At 31.3% G+C, this 21,135-nt stretch overlaps 1 protein-coding gene across 2 annotated transcripts in view; it reads left to right on the top strand.

Annotated features, from left to right (window-relative positions):
* Positions 1 to 21,135, top strand: part of PHIP (pleckstrin homology domain interacting protein) — a 171,253-nt gene that overhangs the window by 98,583 nt on the left and 51,535 nt on the right. For both annotated transcript variants that reach the window (XM_051997303.1, XM_051997301.1), the window contains exons 18-21: positions 2,112 to 2,249; positions 3,209 to 3,392; positions 6,410 to 6,527; positions 20,636 to 20,776. In XM_051997303.1, the coding sequence (XP_051853263.1) occupies positions 2,112 to 2,249; positions 3,209 to 3,392; positions 6,410 to 6,527; positions 20,636 to 20,776 (581 nt within the window). The remainder of the gene's footprint in view (positions 1 to 2,111; positions 2,250 to 3,208; positions 3,393 to 6,409; positions 6,528 to 20,635; positions 20,777 to 21,135) is intronic.

The following is a 21,135-nucleotide window of genomic DNA, read 5'->3' as shown; positions in this document are numbered from 1 at the left end:
CTTCTATACAGCCTTGTACCAAGCCACGTGCTTTGGTGATTTGGGACTTTACCTCATTTAAGAATTTTTAAAAATAACTTATGGCCTAAAATTTAAGTTAGATTGGGGGGAGGGAGAACTACATTCTGAATCATCAAATATAACATGACAAAAATGTGGTTTTATGATGATGAATTCAAGAGTGCAAAGTCTTGTAAATTTGTTGCTTAATCAGGTAAATGAAGGTATCTATAGTTTAAAAAAAAAAAAAGGATGGCATTAGATATTAAAGTTTGGGATTTCCTTAGATGCAAAAACTTGGCATGGTTTAATTATAGCTATTTTTATTTTATTAAATCAAATCATATATAACCTTCCCCTTGTTGGAACCACACTAGCCTACTTTTAGTTGAACTTTAAAAATAGTTAAAATGCAATTTTTAAATTTGTGGAGTTTATTAATTTAGGGTTCTTTTCCTACCAGAAAGTCTAGATTTTTTGAGATTTTACTTGGCGCATTATAGGTTAGCTATCTAGCAAATGCTTGTTGATTGATTTATTATTGTATTGAAGTTTGGCTCTAGTCTGCCTTTCTATTTTTCATATTGGTTCTCTACATACTCAGTGTTCAAATCCAACTGGACTACTAGGAGTTTCCTGAATGTTGTCTTATATTCCTATATATGTGTTTTACATCTCATTTTAATGAAATACATTTTTAAAGTGAAAAGTCCATTTCAGGTATTATTGTTTATACACTACTAAAAAAATTAAAGCATCCCAGATTCCTTTTGGATTTGGCATCCTGGGACAAAAATCTGGTCTGTCTTTTGATTACATTTGCTTTCATTCCTGTCCTGTGACTAGTGCTTAACTCCACATTCCTAGGGCTGAGACCTTTGTTAATGACCTTTTGTCAGTTTTTGGAAGCTAAAAGGGAACTTGCATCTATCTCTGGTATTTATTTTTAATAAATTTGGTAGAATTGAAATACATTGCACTTTTGGAAAAGAAATAAAATAGAAATATTTATATGGTGATGGCTTGGCCTGCCACTCTTCAATCTATGTTTTCCTTTTCACACTTTTCCTCCTGGCTCAGAGCTTGAGAGAGTCAGACTTACATATTGAGGGAAAAGAACAATTATCACTATACGATAAATAGCTGCTGAAATATTTTGAGGACTTTTACCTTATGCCTTTAATTTAGAGGTTTGTAGTACATAGGCCTATATTCCTACCTATAGTAAATTTACTTCAATGAATTAAATTGTTATTATGAGTGTAGTGTTTAACAAACAAAACTAAATCTTTGTGATTATTAAGTAGAATTTTTAAAATGTCAGCTATAGCAGAATAAAAATTTCTATAAATCTTCCCAAACTCCCATTTTTTTGCTTTTGTCAAACTGCATTTTGTCTTGAGTGGATTTAAAATAGTTTAAAATATTGTTACTTATTTTTTAAAATAGTATATTATCTTCTACAAATTTTGCTTATACCATTTAAAAAATGTCTAGTCTTAATTAAAAGCAATATTATGGAATTTTTTCATATGAATAAGATAAAAATGTTTTCCTCGATAGAATGTTTAGTCCATGAGAGCAAGTACTATTTTATTTTGTCTTATCTCCAGAAAGTTCAACACTAAATGAACATAGTAGAGACATATAGTAGATATTTATTAAATGTATACTGAATTAAATTGGAGGCATTGCTCATTGTTTTTATATCATCTATTGTCAATAGTTAGAATAAAAAATTAAATATTTTTTTAAAAAATGGGCAGCAAGGAGGCACAATGGATAGAATGCCGGGCCTGGAGTCAGGACAACTCATCTCATGAATTCAAATCTGGCCTCAGACACTTAATAGCTCTGTGACCCTGGGCATGTAAGTCACTTATCTTTGTTTGCCTTAGTTTTCTCATCTGTGAAATTATCTGGAGAAGGAAATGGAAAACCCCAAATGGGGTCAAAAGAGTTGGACAAGACTGAGAAACAACTGAACCACAACAATCAAAACTATTTCAATTACGATGTGTTTTTAGTCTTATTTTGATTGTTTGAATGGCTGTAAGAAAATATCTTAATATATCTATTAACATTATTATTTTTGTTTGGCTTCAATGTAGGACTAAATCAAGTTTTAAGTCAGCAAGCAAACCAGGAAGTCAGTCCTTTGGACAGCATGATTCAGAGGCTTCAACAAGAACAGGATCTGAGACGCTCTAGTGAAGCTGGTACCAGTAACAATAGCCGTTTAGGCAGAGGTTAGCAGAGATATTTTATATTTACATTGGTATATTATCAAAAAATGTATTTATTAAATGATCATTGGATATCAGTGGAAGTTTGTTGTGTCTGCAAAATTTCTCTTATTTACCTCCTCTTTTACACTGCTGTCATTCTAGTTGTCTTAACAATATTTCTTGTTAATGCTAGAAGGACCAAACATGTCATTTGACACAAAAATATTAGAATTTTGCTTTGAAATAAAAGTTGTTATCCTATCATCTCTATTTTCTTTGGGATGTGTGTATGTGTCTGTGTAGTTTTGTGTCAAATAATGCCATTTGATTGGTTTTTAAATTCTGGTTCTTGTAAAGTTACTCTTAACCCATCTTTCTACTCACCTAGTCATATCAAATTACTCTTTTTAATTTATGATTCTGTTCCTAACACATTATTGATCAAAAAGCTTATAGTAAACTATACATTAAAGTTTAAACTCACTGACATTACTCTTTTTCCATCATCAGGCATTACCCTTACTCTACCTTTTTCTCATACTATTTCTATTTATGTAATTTTGTGCCTTTTTTGCCTTTGCCTTAATTTCTGCATGTTCAAATTTTTAGTATGTTACGTGCTCTATTTTTGAGGATATTTGTAAAACTTAGTCTACTCAATTTTTCGTATCTCCCTCAGTACACAGGATAGTGCTTTTAATTTTAAAATTTTTTTTAGAAAAATGTTTTATAAAGGTAATGATATGACAACTTTAGGGTCTTGCAGTTCACTGATATACTTCATTATCTACATAGTTGCATTCATAGTTTACATCAGTGTTTTGATTTTAAACTTTTGTTTCTGTTTTATATATATATATGCATATATATATATATTTATACACACATGCATGCGCACACATACACACAGTTTTATGCATGTGTATACACACAGTTTCCCCAAAAAATACTATAAACTACTATTTTAACTTTTTATTCAGCCTCTGTTAGCTCTACCTCAGAAGTTCATTCACCACCAAATATAGGCCTGAGGCGCAGTGGACAAATTGAAGGTGTAAGGCAAATGCATAGCAACGCACCAAGAAGTGAGATAGCTACAGAACGGGATCTTGTGGCCTGGAGTCGAAGGGTTGTAGTACCTGAATTATCAGTTGGGGTTGCCAGGTAAGGCTAGCAAGTATCCTTATAGAATTAGTATATTTGGTTGTCTTGTGGGATTATTTTCCCTCTAAAGCAGGAATCAGCAAACTGTTACCTGAAAGTAAGCTGAGAATGTTTTTTTCATTTAGAGTTGGCCCAAAGCAGTAGTTTATCTGCTCCTACTTTTAAAAAAAGAGGGAGTTTTCAGAAAAAAAGAATTCTAATTCTTCAAGGAAGGGGCATTAAAATCTTCAATATGAGACTGAAGTTTATATTATTTCATTATAACTTTATATTTCTGTCTTTGAACGGTATGAGATATACTGTGTTAAATCACTACTATTGATTTTCTTAGATTTTCTTATCAGATTCATTTGTTTAAATGGCTTTTGTATTGTGTAATCACCAAATATGATTAAATTGAATTGTAGGGTATGAGTGTCAAAAAAAATCACAGAGTTGCTTTTATTTTGTTAAGCATAACAAGAAAATTTCAAAATAGAACCCATTTACTTTACCTTTTTAATTTTTCATTAAAATATGTTCAGTTATCTGAGAAATAGAATAAACTTGAATCACATAGTGTTCAATGATCTTTCAATATAGAGCTATCTTATGTTCCATTCTTTGCAACTGTCTTATCATGAAGTCTAAACTGACATATCTTGAGTCTTGAAAGTGTTCATTGTTTCTATTGTTGATATTGAAAGGTAAACATGTATCAGGATATTCTTATTGGGAATTGGTATAATTATATAAGGATGTAAATATCCTTCCATAAAATGCTTTCTGATGAGTACTTTTATTAATTTATATAAACTTCAATGATAATCTTAAGATAATAACTTTTCAAACTGTAGACTTTAATTATTAGCAAATTGCTCAAGGTTATGTGGGCAATTTAATCAGCTTTCTAGAATTGTTCTGATTTTCTTAAAATGTATATGTATATGGGGGGGTAACACTGATTTGTTTTCTGTTTATTGTATGCTTATGATATTTAATCACACAAGGTATAGTGGCTAGAAAAAGTTATGATACAAGTATATTCACCAGCAGGTTGCCTTAAATGGAGCTTCTTTTTATACAATTCCTACAAAGTTATTTATACAAATAATAAAAATTCCACTATTTTCAAATATCTCTCTGCAAATATTGAGATTTATTATTGTTACTTATCCCTCCTATCCTCGTTTACAAAAAAGTAAAAACCTCTCTCATCTTCTTTTACTATTTAAAATACATAAAGACATTGTCTCTTCCTCACTACCTAATCTCTCACATGTGATATATTTTTTGTTGTGTCCTCCAAGGTCACAAATAATGTTATTAACAACAAAACAAACCATATTTTTTTTACCTCAAGTTCTTGATCACTCTGTAATTTGACCTTTTAATACACCCTGTCTTTTCTTATTTCTTTGACACTGTATTATCAAGAGTCTGACTCTTTAATCAGTCTTCCACCCTTTTTGTTTTCTTTACTCTTCGTTTTGTTCCTATCCCTTAAACTTAGGTAAACTTCTGTGGTGCTAGGGTCTTTTTTGCTTTTTTCTCTGAACTAACTTTTTAAAAACATTAATCTGACTTCAGTTATCATTTCTTTGTAGATTCCCTGAATCTCTCCAGAAGATTAGAGCTATGTTTACAATTTCTTGTTTTACATCTCCATTTGAATATTCCATTAACACCTTAAAAGTCAACATGTGTAAAATGTAATTACTCAAATTCCCCTTCAAAATCTTCCTTTCCACCAACTTTTTTGTTTCTGTTAGTGATACCACTATCTTTCTGGTCACTGAGGTTCATAATATAGAAATCAATTTTTTACTCCTTTTCCTCTATATGTCAAACACATTTAAAATCCTGATGTTTATAATTCCACAATTTATATCACTTTCCCTCCTTTCTATTTCTATATAATCATTTGAGAGGGTGAGGAGGTGGGAGTGGCCTTCAAATCACTAACTGAATAATCTTTTTACTCCATTGCTGTGAGCACTCTTCTCAAACTTAATCCTCAAATCCCAAACTTTCTATAAGCTCCCTTCAGTTTAATTGTCCAGCCTCATATAATTTAGCATCTTTTTGCATTCATTTTCCAGTTGAATTAGACTATTTCCAGTCTTATGTAGTTTTATCTGACTTCCTTCCCTTTGAAGGTCTTAGCTCAGATTCCACTTTCTTTGTGAAGTCTTAAATAATCTCTCTAAACCTCCTAGGACAAAGGTGATATTTTCTTCCTCAAATTTCTCGTGTCAGTTTGTGCAAACAGCTCCTTTAAAATGGTCTCCTTTGAGGCAGCCTGATGGTGCAGTAGATAGAGCATTAGTCCTGTAGTCAGGAGAATCTGATTTCAAATTCAGCCTTAGATACTTGACACTTACTAAATGTGTGAGCCTGGCAAATCACTTAACCCCAATTGCCCTGTTAAAAAAAAAAAATCAGTAAAATTACCTCTTTCCCTTGTACCATAATATTTTGATTATTTTGCAGCAACTAAATTATTAGGTTTTTAAGAATAGAATATTGTTAGCTCTTTCAATGGTCTATCAGTATACATTTATTAGATATATGCTATGGGCTGGAAATACGATTTTCTCTTTTGCCCCAACAAAAAAGCAAATCTTACTCAAATAACTTTCTTTCTGTTGTAGAGGTAGCATGTTCTTATAAAAATGTTCACAGAATGAATAAAAGGTAGTTAAATAATAAGGTAATTGTATAACATCTGTAGCCTTAATATGATACTTACCTCGTGGTAGATGCTTCATAAATGTTTGAGGGAACAAATGGCTTTGGAATTTAAGTGCAAAAATGTATTTTGCATAAATTTCAAATTTAGAGATGCTATACCAAATTCCATTGATAACATATTGTTAATATGTATTTTTAATTGTTTTCTTTCTTATAGAGAGATTAACAGCAATGCAGAAATAAAAGAATGAGGATCTCCTTATGCATTTTCCTCTAAATTAATTTTTGTTCTGAAGTCATTTGTTGAACTCACCTAACATGCATGTGGCTTACTTCACTTTTAGTAGGCAAGAAGAATGGAGAACTGCAAAAGGAGAAGAAGAAATAAAAATTTACAGGTCAGAAGAAAAAAGAAAACACTTTACAATTCCAAGAGAGAATAAAATACCCACTTTGTCAAAGGTAAATCATAATGATTTCTATACAATACCTGCATCTAACATACTGTTTTAATTAAGATTAATTCTTTTTTGCTTCAGCAAAGCTGTGATTTCATTAGTGTTATTAATATTCCTTCTACCAAAGCAAATTGCAATTCCTTTGTTACTTAATGAAAAGTCTGTTGGTCAGTCTTTCTGGTCTTTAGACAAAATACAGAGCCTATCATTTGCAATTCTGGGGTATAACCTTACATAACTAAACTGAACTTCTCAGTGCCCCCTGGAAATTCTATAAAGACTAGATTTCTGAATAGTTTTCTACTAATGCTGATAGAAGGATTTTCCCATTTCTGTAAAATCACAAGCCTTCATCTTTTTACTCTCTCTAAAAAAGTTTCTTAGTCACTTTGGATACTAGTTTATTTGTAAAAATGAACCAGATGGTCTTTGAAGTGCCTGTAGCTTGTAATATTCCCATTTTGCATTTATTCATTATAACACATTTTAAATCTTATGCTGGATTCCTTTTTTCTCCCAGCCCAAGCCTGGTTAGTGGACTAGCAATTTGTGTCCTCAATAAAAAAGTTTAAATTAGCTTAAACAAAACTTATTTAAGAAAATGTTTATTGCATAATCACATCATACATTTCAAATACTTAACCCTATCAATGTATTTTCTCCATGCATTCAGAACATACTATCTGTACCATATCATTGTGTGTGTGTGTGTGTGTGTGTGTGTGTGTGTGTGTGTGTGTGTGTGTTTAATGTGCTTTCCCATAGACTTTTGATGTAGGATTATCTAATATACTTAAGGTCTTCCTTTAGATCTATTTATATTTTGTTGGCTACCAGTGCAATATTCGAGTTAACCCCATTTTCTTTTCCAGTCATGCGTTTTCTAAATGAAAGCTTTGCAGCCTACCTGTGTTCACCCTGCATTGTTTCATTGTTTTTTTGAAAGTCTAATTAATTGTTATATATAAGATTGCATAGGGTGTCATTAGGAAATTTGTATTACTTGTTTATTTTAATGGACTTTTATACCACAGAATGGCTTGGGATTTAATGGCAGTTTTATAAATATATTTTTATCATCAATGGTAGAGGAAAACCTTACTCATTCTCAAGTGTTTAGTATAGGATAGGAAATAATTCTTAAGTGAACAAACACCCTCTACCAATGTAAGCTATCCCCTTCTCTGCAATATATAATCTTGGAGAGTTGCCTAGAATACTTGTGACAAATTAAGTTACTTGCTCAAGCCCACACAATATTTGTCACAAATAAGATTCTAAACCCAAATTCTTCCTGCTTTTAAGTCTACTTCACTATTCTGCTTTCAGTGTACTACGTTTTGAAAGTAAGATGAAAATTAGAAGAAATAAAGAAGAGTGGCTAGACCAGACACACCTAGAAAGACTACATACTGGAGAGCATTGTTTTATGACATGATGATGTCAAAAGACTGGGAAAACTTTAGAAACTCCTTACTAATCACAGAAGACCATAAAGAAACCTTTAGTTAATTATGAATTCATATGGCTATATATATATTAGTCTTTAGTAAATGTTTCTGTAACTTTTTACCTAAAGTATCTTTATTTTTAAAAAAATGACAGGGAGAATAAGAAGCACGTTTATTCTACTGATTTTAAAGTCACAGTTAATAAAGAACAGAGCATGCAATATTTTCGGCTAATCTAACAGTACATTCAGGGTAAACTAACTAAATGTGACATCCTGCTCTCTAGACCAATGTCACTTGCATGGCTGGCTAATTCATTGATTTAGTGCATTAATCATATTTCTGGGATGAAATAAATGAATGGGGTCCAGAATTGAATGTAAAAGAAAGAGATTGGACTGGACAATGTTTAAAAATTACATTAAAAATTTTTTTTTGTAATATATAAAAAACTTCCTGTTAATATAGATTTTTCAAGAGTTAACAAATTCATAAGAAAAATATTTCTGGTTTTCTACTAACAATATAGTTGAATCTTCTCTGCTGGCTGCTATCATTTTTTAATTTCATAGCTCTGGAGAAATATTTTAATCTTATTAGATTTCAGTATACTTTTATCTTCTTAAACAATCCGAAATTCCAAAATACTTAAAGAATTAAGGACTTTTGATAATTTTTCTAGTTCTCATTCAGTTTTTCAGTCTACCCATGTGAAACTGACTTTTAAGTACTAAGAGAGAGAAAGGGAAGTCTTTCAGGAAATATTTACTGCAACTCAGAATTCTGGTTACTCTTTAAGAAAAAATTCCGGGTTTTATTGACCATAGATATGTATTTTTTTTTTTTTTAATTTGGACTTCTCAGGCATCCTAGACCAGTTTCTTCCACTTTTTTTCTTTTTAAACAAACTGATTGAAGACTATCAAGTACTTTGATGAAATCTAAATAAACCATATATATCATCTTTTCCTGATCCGTAACTTTCAAAAGGATAGGGATTAGATCTGTAATTTCATTAGTACTAGAATTCCTCCTTAATTAGGATAAATCTTTGACCATTTCTACTTTCTCTTTAATTTGTAGTTTCAGAAAGTTGTGTAGAGCCCTAAGAAGGTTAAGTGATTGGCCCAGTTTTACAAAGCAAGTATGTGAAAGTGTGGTAGAACTTTAAATAAGTTCTGGCTCCCAGATTAGTTCTCTATCCAGTTTTTCATGCTTTCTCTGTATATTAACAGGAATTGAGGTTAGTCTGGCAATATCTAGTCTTGATCAAGCCATATTATAACTTAATAGCAACTTTGGTATAAAATAACCAATGTTCAGGCTCTCAGGTAAAATACCAGATGCTCTAAGGAAGAAGTTACTTAAGTCTTTAGGGTTCTAAGTGCAAAAGATTAAATTAAGATTCACTTATGATCTAAGTGAGTTTGAGAATAGATTCCCTCTGTTTCCACAAAATTTTAACTGCTTATTTTTAAGCAAGCAGAAAATCTCTATATAGAAAACTTTGTATAAGATTTTATTTCCTCTTTAAAATTCAATGTCAGCTGAGATTTCCTTTTCTTCTAAATCAGGAATCTCATAAATTTTTAGACATCAAAACATTTATGCCTTTAATTAGGGAAGATCAGCGTAGTATTGTAGAAATTTGAGAAATAGCCACTTATTTGATTTCCCTGGTTATGATGCAAGGGCATTTAACTCACCTTTCTTTCACTCCCCTACCTCTTCTTCCCAGTCACCCCCATCCCTTGCTATTGATGTATAATAACTATGACTAAACTACCTCTTACCTGGTATTGCCAATTTTCTTCACACACGAAAAGAAAAGTTTTTTATATACAAGAAGTATTAAAAAGAAAAATGTCATTCAAGAAATATAAGATTGAAAAAAGAGGCGATCCATATATGCAACAAGAACAGGAAATAACAGGATAGCTTATGTTGTTCTAGTTTCCAAAGATTATTAAGAAGGTTTTCAGCACATTGCAGACTTTATAATAGAGAATTTATGAGAAAACATGGACAGGAATTATACTACATGAAATAGTACAAATAATTCTGATATGACATCATGAAGAGGAGTAGTCACATTAATGTTGTTATGGATCCTCACAGTCTTTTATTTCTACATTTTGCCTCATACCTATAGTAGAGGGCCTTAAACACACTAGGAAGTTAATTACTTCTGGTTGTTAGCTATCATTAGTCCTGTATAGCTTAAACCACAGATTTTTGACATGGAATGTTATTTTACTTTGTCCATACTAAGGTATTTGAAACCAGGATGAAATTAAGATCCAGAGATGTGAAATAATTTCCCAAGGTTACCCAAAGTTTTTCAGGCCAGTGGAAATTAGAAATTTTAACTTGAGTTTGGGTTGATCACTTTCCAGATTTATGCTACTTCTTATATAGTTGCTGAATTGTTACTAACTCAGCTGGGATTTTCACGGTCCTGGCTTCACAGACCACATTGGAAGCATCCTGTATTGGACATCACGCAAGCATGACATTCAATAGCTTCCTATGTAGTGGATCTGTAAAAAGAAGACATGCTGCAATAAGATTAAAAGACTGGTCCAAAATTTGACAGTTGCAATGTGAGTCATGGAGGTCTCTGAATTCTTTTTGAAATTGAGCTATTTTAATCATTTCAGGCAAACATCTCTCTTTATCTCTTTATGTATATAAAGAGTTTCTTTTTATATTGTCTTCTATAGCTTAGATATTATCTGAAATCCTGTTCTCAAGTTTTTTATAGATTTAGGGATCAATATTACATACCTGTCAACTTTTATTCTCAGTGGAAAGTATAGAAGTCGTTTCCATCTCCTTACTCCCACCTGTTTTTGTCCCAACTTTTCTCTACTCTAAAAGATTGCCCACCAGTGATTTCTATTATGTACCTTTTATAAACAAAGCCCCATTTTCCCAGATAAGCCATGAGTTTCATTTTTAGTTACCTTGAATATACTTTTGTCCCTGAATTCCTATTCTGACATTGTGACTTCATTTCTGTCTCAATTTCTCATCTATAAATAGAGAAAAAAATATCACCTACCTCTCAGAATTGTTGGTATCTAATGAGATAATAATTGTGAAATGCTTAGCACAGTGCATGGCACATGATAATTAGCTATTATGATAATATAGCTATTAGCTAATATAGCTATTATCATCAGTGGTTATGGTAGCATCCTTTGAAGAAGGCAACCAAATTTACACCAGAGCATTCTGAGGTGGGATTAGAAAAATGATGAAAAAAAGTTGGAAATCAGTACAATTTTGCCATATTTTCTGTATCAGTAGAAAGAAATGTCACTTAAGATGAAATTGGGAAGGATAACTGTATTTCACTAAAATAAATATGCAATTATGCCCTGGAATAAGTATAATGTACAATTATTCAAGGATTAATTTAATTTATTTCAAGGAAGGTAACATTCCAAATGTATAGAAAAATTCATACACAATATTAATTCCCATCAAAAGGGAACCAGTAAGATTTAGAACTTCAAACCCTTACTATAGCTTTTTTCATGTAATATTGATAAGAGAAACTAATGTGGTTTATTGGGAAGAAAAGGCTAACCTAAAGCCAGAAAAATCCGGCTCTTCTATATGTGACTCTGGACAAGACACTTAACATTTAGGACTAAATAATGGAGAGATGTCTGACTTGCATGGTTAAAGAGAATGTCTTATTCTAATGAAAGTCACTGGAATGTCTTATTCTAATAAAATCACTGGTATAGCCTCTTTTCTATAAAATGAGAATTTTATTATTATGAGAATGACATTGAGAATATCTAAACTAGTATGTGAGAAGGAAACTGTTAAGCTATTGCAAACAATTTTTCCATCTTCCTAGTCACATGATTAATATGACTATAGAGAATATAGAGTTCCATTATGTATATTGTTTGTTTATGAGATAGTTTGAATCAAACAAACCTCAGTTTTTAAAGCTTTCCTCCATCAAAATTTCCCCAAAAATCTACGTCCTTCCCCATATAGCCATAGTGATGACTTTCTTTAGTAATCATTTTTGCCTGTATTAATTGAGTCATGAGAGAAAAAGATATCATATCCAAAGGTATTTTTCAGATAGCATGAAAAAATGTCCAGTTCATTCGAGCATAAAATTCATCCCCTTTAGATAATTGCACTAGACTGCATGTTTGTGGTTTTGCAAGACCCCAGAAAACTAGAGACTCTATGGTGAGAATTGGTCGATTAGAATTTCTCTATAAGAAAAACAAATAGATTTATAATGCAGATTGTGCAGAATATCGATTTACTGGACATTTTGAGAGAGCGAGAGTGTTTGTCTTAGGCACTGCAAACATAATATTCTGGACCCAAATCTGGACAGAAAGGCAAGATTTTTAAAGATCCCAAGCTTCTCCATTTAAAAATTCATTTTTCAATCCCTAGTGAAGCTATATGGATTGTAAATGATGGAACATCCTAACAAAATTGTATATGAAACAAAAAGCTATAGTTTAAGTAAGCTAAAGCAAGTTACCATTATAACGTGTATGATTAAAAATAACAATAATTAGTATTTATGTAGTGCTTACTATGTATGGTATTATACTAAACACTTAAGAAATACTGTCTCATTTAGTTGTCAGAACAACCCCATTATAGGTAGATATTATCATATGACAAATGAGGAAACTGAGGCAAAAAAGGTGAAATGACTTGTCTAGGATCAACAACTAGTAAATTGTGAGACTTTATTTGAACTTGGGTCTTCCTGACTCCAGGCTCAGCACTTCTGGTGTTCCACATGGCCGCTGCACTATATAGCAGTAGCACAAAATAACATTATCAAGGACCCATATCATTAGAAAAGAAAGTGAATATTGGAATAGTGAAAGATAACCTGATTGTTGATCCAGTATCCATGAAATAATAAAAGATCCAGAAAAAAAACCCTTCAGAGCTTTTGATACATTATCAATGAAGTATGTTTGGGGATAGGAATCACAGAATTTAACATGAATGGTCTGGGAGCTGTACCATTGGAGAGAGCAAGGTCAAAAATACACTTTGGACAGATCAATTTATATGTCACTGTACACATGAATAATTTGAACATAGATTTCAAATTTCGAATGATTAATATTTTTTAGTTTCACAGAGTAATTTGTATTCTAAAAAAAACATGATTTAACTTCTTGAAATATATTCATAATTTAGTACATATAATTATGTTTGATTTGGATCATTTTAAAAATAATAGCTTTATTTTTCAAAATACATGCAAAGATAGTTTCAATTACCCTTGCAAAACCTTGTGTTCAAAATTTTTCTCTATCCTTTCCCACTTCCCCCCTTCCCAAACATCAAATAATCCAATATAGGTTTAACATGTGCATTTCTTCTAAATATATTTCTACATATATTATGCTGTGCAAGAAAAATCAGATCAAAAGGAAAAAAAAATAGATAAAAAAAGAAAAAAAAAGCAAAGAAACAACAAAAATATGAAAATTCTATGCTGTGATGCACATAGTCCTCTCCTTATATGCAGATGGCTCTCTCCATTAAAAGTCTTTTGGAATTGCCTTGAATCACCTCATTGTTCAAGAACCAATTACATCACAGTTAATCATCACATAATCTTGCTGTTGCTGTGTACAATGTTCTCTTGGTTCTACTCACTTCACTCAGTGTAGTATCAGTTCATGTAAGTCTTTCCAGGCCTTTCTGAAATCATCCTGCTGATTGTTTTCTTACAGTAATATTCCATAACATTCATATATCATAACTCATTCAGACATTATCCAAGTGATGTGCATCCAATCAGTTTCCAGTTCCTTGCCACTACAAAAAGGCAAATGTTTTTGCACATGTGGGTTCTTTTCCTTTTATTATGATCTCTTTTGGATACAAACCAAGTAGAGACACTGCTAGATCAAAGAATATGCACAGTTTGATAGCCCTTTGAGCATAGTTCCAGATTGTTCTCAAGAATAGCTGAATCACAACTCCACCACCAGTGCATTAGTGTCCCAGTTTTCCCATATCCTCTCCACTTTTCATTATCTCTTCCTATTATCTTAGTCTGAGAAGTGTGAGGGAGTACATCAGAGTTGCCTTAATTTTCATTTTCTCTAATAAATAGTAACATAGAGCATTTTCTCATATGACTAGAAATGGCTTTAATTTCTTAATCTGAAAATTGTCTATTCATATCCTTTGACCATTTATCAACTGGAGAATGGCTCTTATTCTTATAAATTTAAGTCAGTTCTTTATATATAGGAGAAATGAGGCTTTCATTCAGTCCAGCTTCATACAATACAGAAGAAAGGCCCTTTTCTGATATGTTCACTCTTATCTAAATACTTCAAGCTATTTTTTTTAACTGTGATGATGAGAATTGAACACAGTATTTCACACTTGATCTAGCTACTGTAGAGCACAGAGTAGTACTTGACATATTTTTCTTATACCTTTTATCATGTAGCCAAAGATTACATTATCTTTTTTAGCTACCACATACTGCTGATTCGTACTAAATGTGTAACTTATTAATAACCCCCCTAGATCATTTCCAAGCAAATTGCTATTTTATTATGTTTCCTCTATTCTGTACTGGTTTTGTTTTGGTTTGGTTTTAAGCAGTGTCCGAATGCAAATCTACATTTATCTGTTTTGGATTTCATCTCATTCGATTCACTCCAGGTTTCTGACATCTTTTTAGATTTTGATTGTGCCACCAAATGTGTTCTGTATCTTCCTGTGTTATACATATAAATGAACACATTATTTGTGTCTAATTTATTTATAAAAAGTATAATCAACATAGGTCTATCAAGAACATCATACAGTGCACTTGAGATTGTTCATCAATTTAATGTTGAACTACTGATGACTCTCATATCTGGCCATTCAACACTTGATTCCGAATTCATAAAACTATATTATCTGCTCCAAATTTTTGTATCTTCTCCAAGGATGCTATACAATATTTTTATCAAAAGTTTTGGTATCGGGCAGGTAAGCTAGTTGGTGAGGTGAATAGAGCACCAACCCTGAAGTCAGGAGAACCTGATTTCAAATCTGGCCTCAAGACACTTAACACTTCCTAGCTGTATGACCCTGAGCAAGTTATTAACCCCAATTGCACCGACAGAAAAATAAATAAACAAAACTTTATTTATTTATTACCATCTAGGCAAATTCTCTTGTTTGAAAGAGTGTTTCAGGAGGTAAACAAATGACTGAGCATTTGAAGTCTCCTGTTACTTTTATATCACATCTTTGTGGAAGGTTTATGGAGGGGTTTTTTTTGGGGGGGGGGGGGAAGGCTTTCTTTATTTATTTATTTTTGGCTAAGTATTTATAGTATTTGCCAATGCCATTCTTCTGTTTCTCCTTCTATTGCTTTACTTAAGTACTCTTCCATAACATTTCCTCTGTGATATCTGATTTTCTCATTATTCATTCTCATACTTTTTAATAATCATGTTTCTTTTTTGGCTGCCATATACACTAATAACTCATTGAACCTGCCTACTACATCTTTCAAATAATATTAAGAAAAAATGTTTTATACTAAATTTATATTTGTTTCTAGTGCATTTCATCTAAATGCTGTCCTTTTGAATCCTGATCTGTTTTGGTGTCATCTACAAATCTAATGATATTCCATCTATGCTTTTATCTAAATTATTGACCAAAAATGTTTAGTAACATAGGGTTATTTGGCTAGCCAAGCATAGATCCCCTATTATATTTTCTATTCAAATGATTCCTATTTTTCTTCATTGGAGTTGATTAACTTTGCATCTAAAGAATTTCATCCTTGAGCATTTTCCCCCATTCCTTGTGTACTTCTTCCATAGAATTTTAATCTATAGGAGCCTATCTAATTCCTAATCCTAGGATGTTAGACTGTGACTAGCTTTCTTCTGCTTTTCTGTCATGATCTTGAGGAGGGAATGGTGACATCTTTCCACTGTTTAAACCATTTCTACTCCTAGCAGCCAGATTTTTTTTTATTATTATTGAGTATCAGATTTAAAATAGAATTTTTCCTAGTTATTTTATCACTTTTTGAAGATGAAAACTATCACCAAAACAAAGGGGAAAGTTACTAATAGATTTCTGGTTAGTTTAAGTCTTCCAATCACTACTATATTGTGTTTTTGTGTCAGGTTACTGATTCCCCATCCCAACCTAAAAAAAAACCCAATATTTTTTCATACCTATTTTCTCTTTTCTGATCAAGTGACTTGTTACAAGGATTTTATTCTTTTTTTATGTCTCATGGCCTTCTTGGACAGTAATGAAATCTCTTGACCCCTTCTCATAATATCATTTTTAAAATGTTGAAAGAAATGATATATTTTAATTAGAGGTTATTGAAAATAAAGGTCTAATTTTTAAATTTGATTTAATTTTTTGTGGCATCCAAGTTTACGAATCCCCTGAAATAAAACTACACACTCATTGGCATATTTTATCAGCCCCTGGTCTATATTATACTTAAGTAAGAAAAATCACGTGTGTGTGTGTGTGTGTGTGTGTGTGTGTGTGTGTGTGTGTGTGTAAATATATATATATACTTGGTACTACTTCCCTGATCCCAGACTTTTTAACCAATCTTGCTTCATTTAAATAAGCTACTATTCTCCTCTTCCCTATCCCGAAACTATTCTCTGCTTTGCTTTCTTGTATTAGACTTTCTCTTCCTCCTTGATTTTGTTGTTTAATCTTTAGGCATTTGTGCATAGATGTTTTAAGCCAGTTTAGTTGACCTTTTTCTTGAAAATTTTATTTGCTGGTATTCTTCCTTTATTTTAGCTACTTTCTATGATACATATGTAGTTTAGTGAGTATGCATAGGTAATCTCCCTCTCTAGTCATTTTAAAATAAAACTCTTTTGATTAGATTTGTGAGACACCTAGCAAATACATTGTTAGCAGTTTTTTTAAAAAAAATATTGCTATGTGGCCAGAAATCTGTTTTTTTAAGGTGTTACCTAGAAGTCCAATCATCCTTGGAAACTGTCTACTTAGCAGTCTGTTTACTCTCCAAATTACTTGTTTCTCCTTTGGTCTTCAATTTCTTTGCCCCGGATTTCATATTTATAGGTATATTTTAATCTTCTGACAATATCCTTTTAAATATATATATATATGTGTATGTATATATATATAACTAAGCATTATAACTGGATAGTTTTCATTTATTTTTATAAGTCTTGGGAGATTCCCTGTTAAGTCTTGGATTTATATCAAGGAAAGTCATCATTATCTCTCTTGTTATGAGGTTGATACATAGCTACCTCTGTCAATAACCCTGCATAGGAATTCATCATAAATTGTCACAACTCTTTTTCCGTGATTCGTACCAGATTCTCTCATCTGATAGTTTCTGCAATTCTAATATATCATCCTTTGGAGAACATAAAATTGCCTTCATGGACTAAATCAGTCATACAAAATGAAATTGAATCTTCTTGTTTACTTCACTGACTTTTGCTAAGAAGAATGAGTAGTTGATCCTGTAGATTAGATAAATAAATGAAAATTGCAGAACTAATTAAATTAAAGATAGTGAGATACAAATTGGAGCCCAAGTATCAGAGTTCATCTTTTACTCTTGCCATTTTCTAGAGATATTGTCTCTCTTGCCTCCATTTCCTCATATCTAAAATGAGATTTTAACTAGGTGATCTTGAAAGTTTCTCATGTTCTTTAATGTGTGAACCATTAAGTGTTCACTATTTCGGGGATTACTATGTAATGAAGAGGCCTTTATATTTCGTCAGTAAGAAATCATTTAGGATTTCTACTAGCTGTGCATAATTAAGAAAGAAACAAGGAACCTAATTTTAAGTACTTTCAGTTCACCTTTGGGAAGATGGACTTTGGAAAACTTTTTTTTTTTTTTTTTTTTTTTTTAATAAGCAAGCCCCCTTAGCATCTAAGATCATATCTAATTTATTTTAAAGAGAGGTAAATAAAGTTGGTTCAAATAATGGAAAATAAGTGATAATATCCTTTGATCACTTATATAAATCAAAACATACTTATTTTTCCTAATCTTTAAATTTTGTAATACTATTAAGCCTTATTTATTTTGTGGGAAGTAGAGGAGACTGCTCAGGGCATTGTTTCTTTGAAATTACGCAATTGACTTCTTTTTGTTTCAGTCATATGGAGAATTATGTGGCAAGAAGTGGGAGATGTCCATTAGTGTCCCAGATTTAAATCTTAACAAATGCTTTACCAGTGAGACTTTTCTTGTTTGAGAGTTGATAGCAGTTGTTTTATTCTTCCTTTTTTTCAGAATTGCAGTTTTCTTGGGGGAGGAATTTTAAACACACTGATTTTCACAAAGTTGATGACATTTTTGCTACATTATGATTTTGAATAAAACAATTTTTCTTAAAATCTTACTGTTAATCTAGCTAGAAAATGTGACATTTGGAAAAGAACAATCAGGTCTTTTGTTATTTCACTCTAAGAATAAAAACATTTTAAAAATCTTATAAAAAGTGGAAATATTTTTAATATGAAATAAAATACAGAAGTGTAAAGTGAGACTAAACACATGTTTAAATTTCTGAGTGTATAGTACTTTTCAGGACAATAATCTGAAATATCATGAAATACTTTCTATTTGGTAGTAGGAGCAAATGATTTACTGTTATTCATGCTATATTTTATGGTGATTGACAAATAGCATTATTTTTTTTAAAAAAAAACTTGTTTTGCTCTCTGAATCTGTGTATTTTTAACTTATAAAAATGGATAAAGTGACTAACATACATTAGCGATTTAGGAAAAGATTAGTTGGTATGCAGTGGTGCTGATTTTCATGAAGTGACCTCAATTCCAAATTGAATTTCAACTAGTTTCAATTAGAATTGTAACTTCTTGGAATAATAATCTGATTCCTTCATTTTTTTTCTATGTTTATTTTTCTTTAAATTAAGTTAGATAACTTAATCAATTTTTGTTGTTGTTATCAATATAAAACAATTATTGAATTGACCATAAATACATAATATTTTCTGTAAACCATCACAAAACAATTTTACATTTTGATCCTCAGAAGAAATTTGATCTTATGATTAGTTTAATTTTCTTTTTAAATGGGGTATTACAAACCTTTAATCCTTTTTGAACATCTTATTAGTAGTTGTATATACCCATTGCCATTTGGTACCTAAACACATTGAACAAGATTTAGTTAAGTTTGTTACTAAGGATTAAACAACCTGGGAATAATATTAAGTCAGAAGAAAAGTGTTTGGAAAGACATAAACATTGATATAAAAAATGTAAATTGTAATAGCCCACCAGGACTAAGTGTGGCGTGTAAAATGTATTCTGTGTGATTTCAGAGAATATTATTACTATACTCAATTAGTAAAGCTATACTCAATTGATAGAGGTTATAAGGATACATAATTCAAATGGAAAGAAGTATTTTAAAAATCACTTTTATAAGTGAATTTTAAAAATTTATGTGTGTGTGTGTGTGTGTGTGTGTGTGTGTGTGTGTGTTTTACAAAATAGAATCTATTGCCATTTAAGGTACTAAATTCTTTACTGAAAAGTCCCAAATGGAATCCAAGCCAAATCTGTTTGTGCATATTCCTCTGGGTTGGTAGTGGTGTCTCTTGCATTTTTAATTATGAAGATCAGCCACAGTTAGCAATTCTAAAGAAACATGTTGTTACTTTGTGGGCTTTTTTTTTTTTTTTTTTTCAAAATTTCCAATTTTCCAAGATGGCATACCAATGATCATGTATATACAACCCCCTCTCCCCCCCAAAAAAATAGTTAAGAGGAGACCTTACAAATCATGTTCAACTTGCTTATGAACTGACATTTCTTTTACCACATTCCTGTCCCTCTTGTGCTAAAATTTTCACTTTTCTTTTTTTCTTTTTTGCTATGGACCTCAGCAATCCAGTAAACTTGACAGACCATTTCTCTGAATGTTTATGCATAAAGTAAAATAAAATACCAGCATTGCAAAGGAAACCAATTATGTTGAAATACAAATATATTGAAGTACACATATTAAAATCACAGACCCTCCCCTAATGTAAATCTCTGCTTTGAAGACATAATAATGAAGAATCCAGTATTAATGGGTATTCCAGTATTCCTATTCCAAAAGTCCATTGTACTTTCGGACAGCTCTAAGTGTGTTAGTAAGTTTTTCCTTGTATCCAATTAAAAATTTTCCCATCTATATCTTGTAGGAAGTACTAATTGAAGAACCTAAAAATCTGAAAAATTGTGCTTTAATTTGTATATTTCCTTGTGCTTCTTACTTCATGCTCTATTGGTTAGTTGCTTTTAATGTTTGTAGAATTTTATGACCTGCAGGAGGCCACCCTACTTTGAACAATAGAAGTCATTTACATAAAAGAAAACAGCTTATTTCTTAAGTGGTTGTCAATCTTCAAAATTAAATCATGTAAAATCATGGCTGTTATCTGTTGTTATGTTTGCTCTTTAAGGCATATATTTCCATGCATTTTATATATTGTCTTTTCACTTAGTGCAACAATAGAAATCCTGTAGTTGCTGCAATATATTTACAAATCTATAATTTGTAATGTATATTCAACAGATATATTGGTTAAATTAATTCTTTGGTTTTTTTTTTAAGAATCATACTCATGATCATTTACTTGACTCTGGAGACTCAAGAAAGCAACAAACTAATCAGCATAACTACCGTACAAGATCTGCCTTGGAAGAAACAGCAAGACCCTCAGAAGAGTTAGAAAATGGCAATAGTTCTTCAGATGTAAGATCACAGATCCATATACTAATATGAATTGATTACTCTATAACAGTTTATTGTTCCTATGTTGAATACAGGTGTGTTTTTAGTGCTTGAAGCATTAAATATAGATAGATTTGTAATTTTTTTAAAAATTTGATTTGCTATAATTTGTTGCATTTCATTAAAAGAACAGGAAAAGGATTAAGTTCAAAAAGAAAAATATTAATAGACACTATTTCAAAGAAAAGATTTAATACAGAGATTTGTTTTCAGATTTTTGTAGGAACTCTGGAAAATTATTTGAACTGAAACAACCAACAGTCTAGTCATTAGATTATACGTTCTTATCAATTATAATTATAGTTGAAAGGGAAACAAAT

Source organism: Antechinus flavipes, chromosome 4 (genome assembly GCF_016432865.1).
Source record: "Antechinus flavipes isolate AdamAnt ecotype Samford, QLD, Australia chromosome 4, AdamAnt_v2, whole genome shotgun sequence".
In the NCBI taxonomy this organism is placed as follows: Eukaryota; Metazoa; Chordata; class Mammalia; order Dasyuromorphia; family Dasyuridae; genus Antechinus; species Antechinus flavipes.
This window is presented reverse-complemented; position numbering and strand designations above follow the sequence as displayed.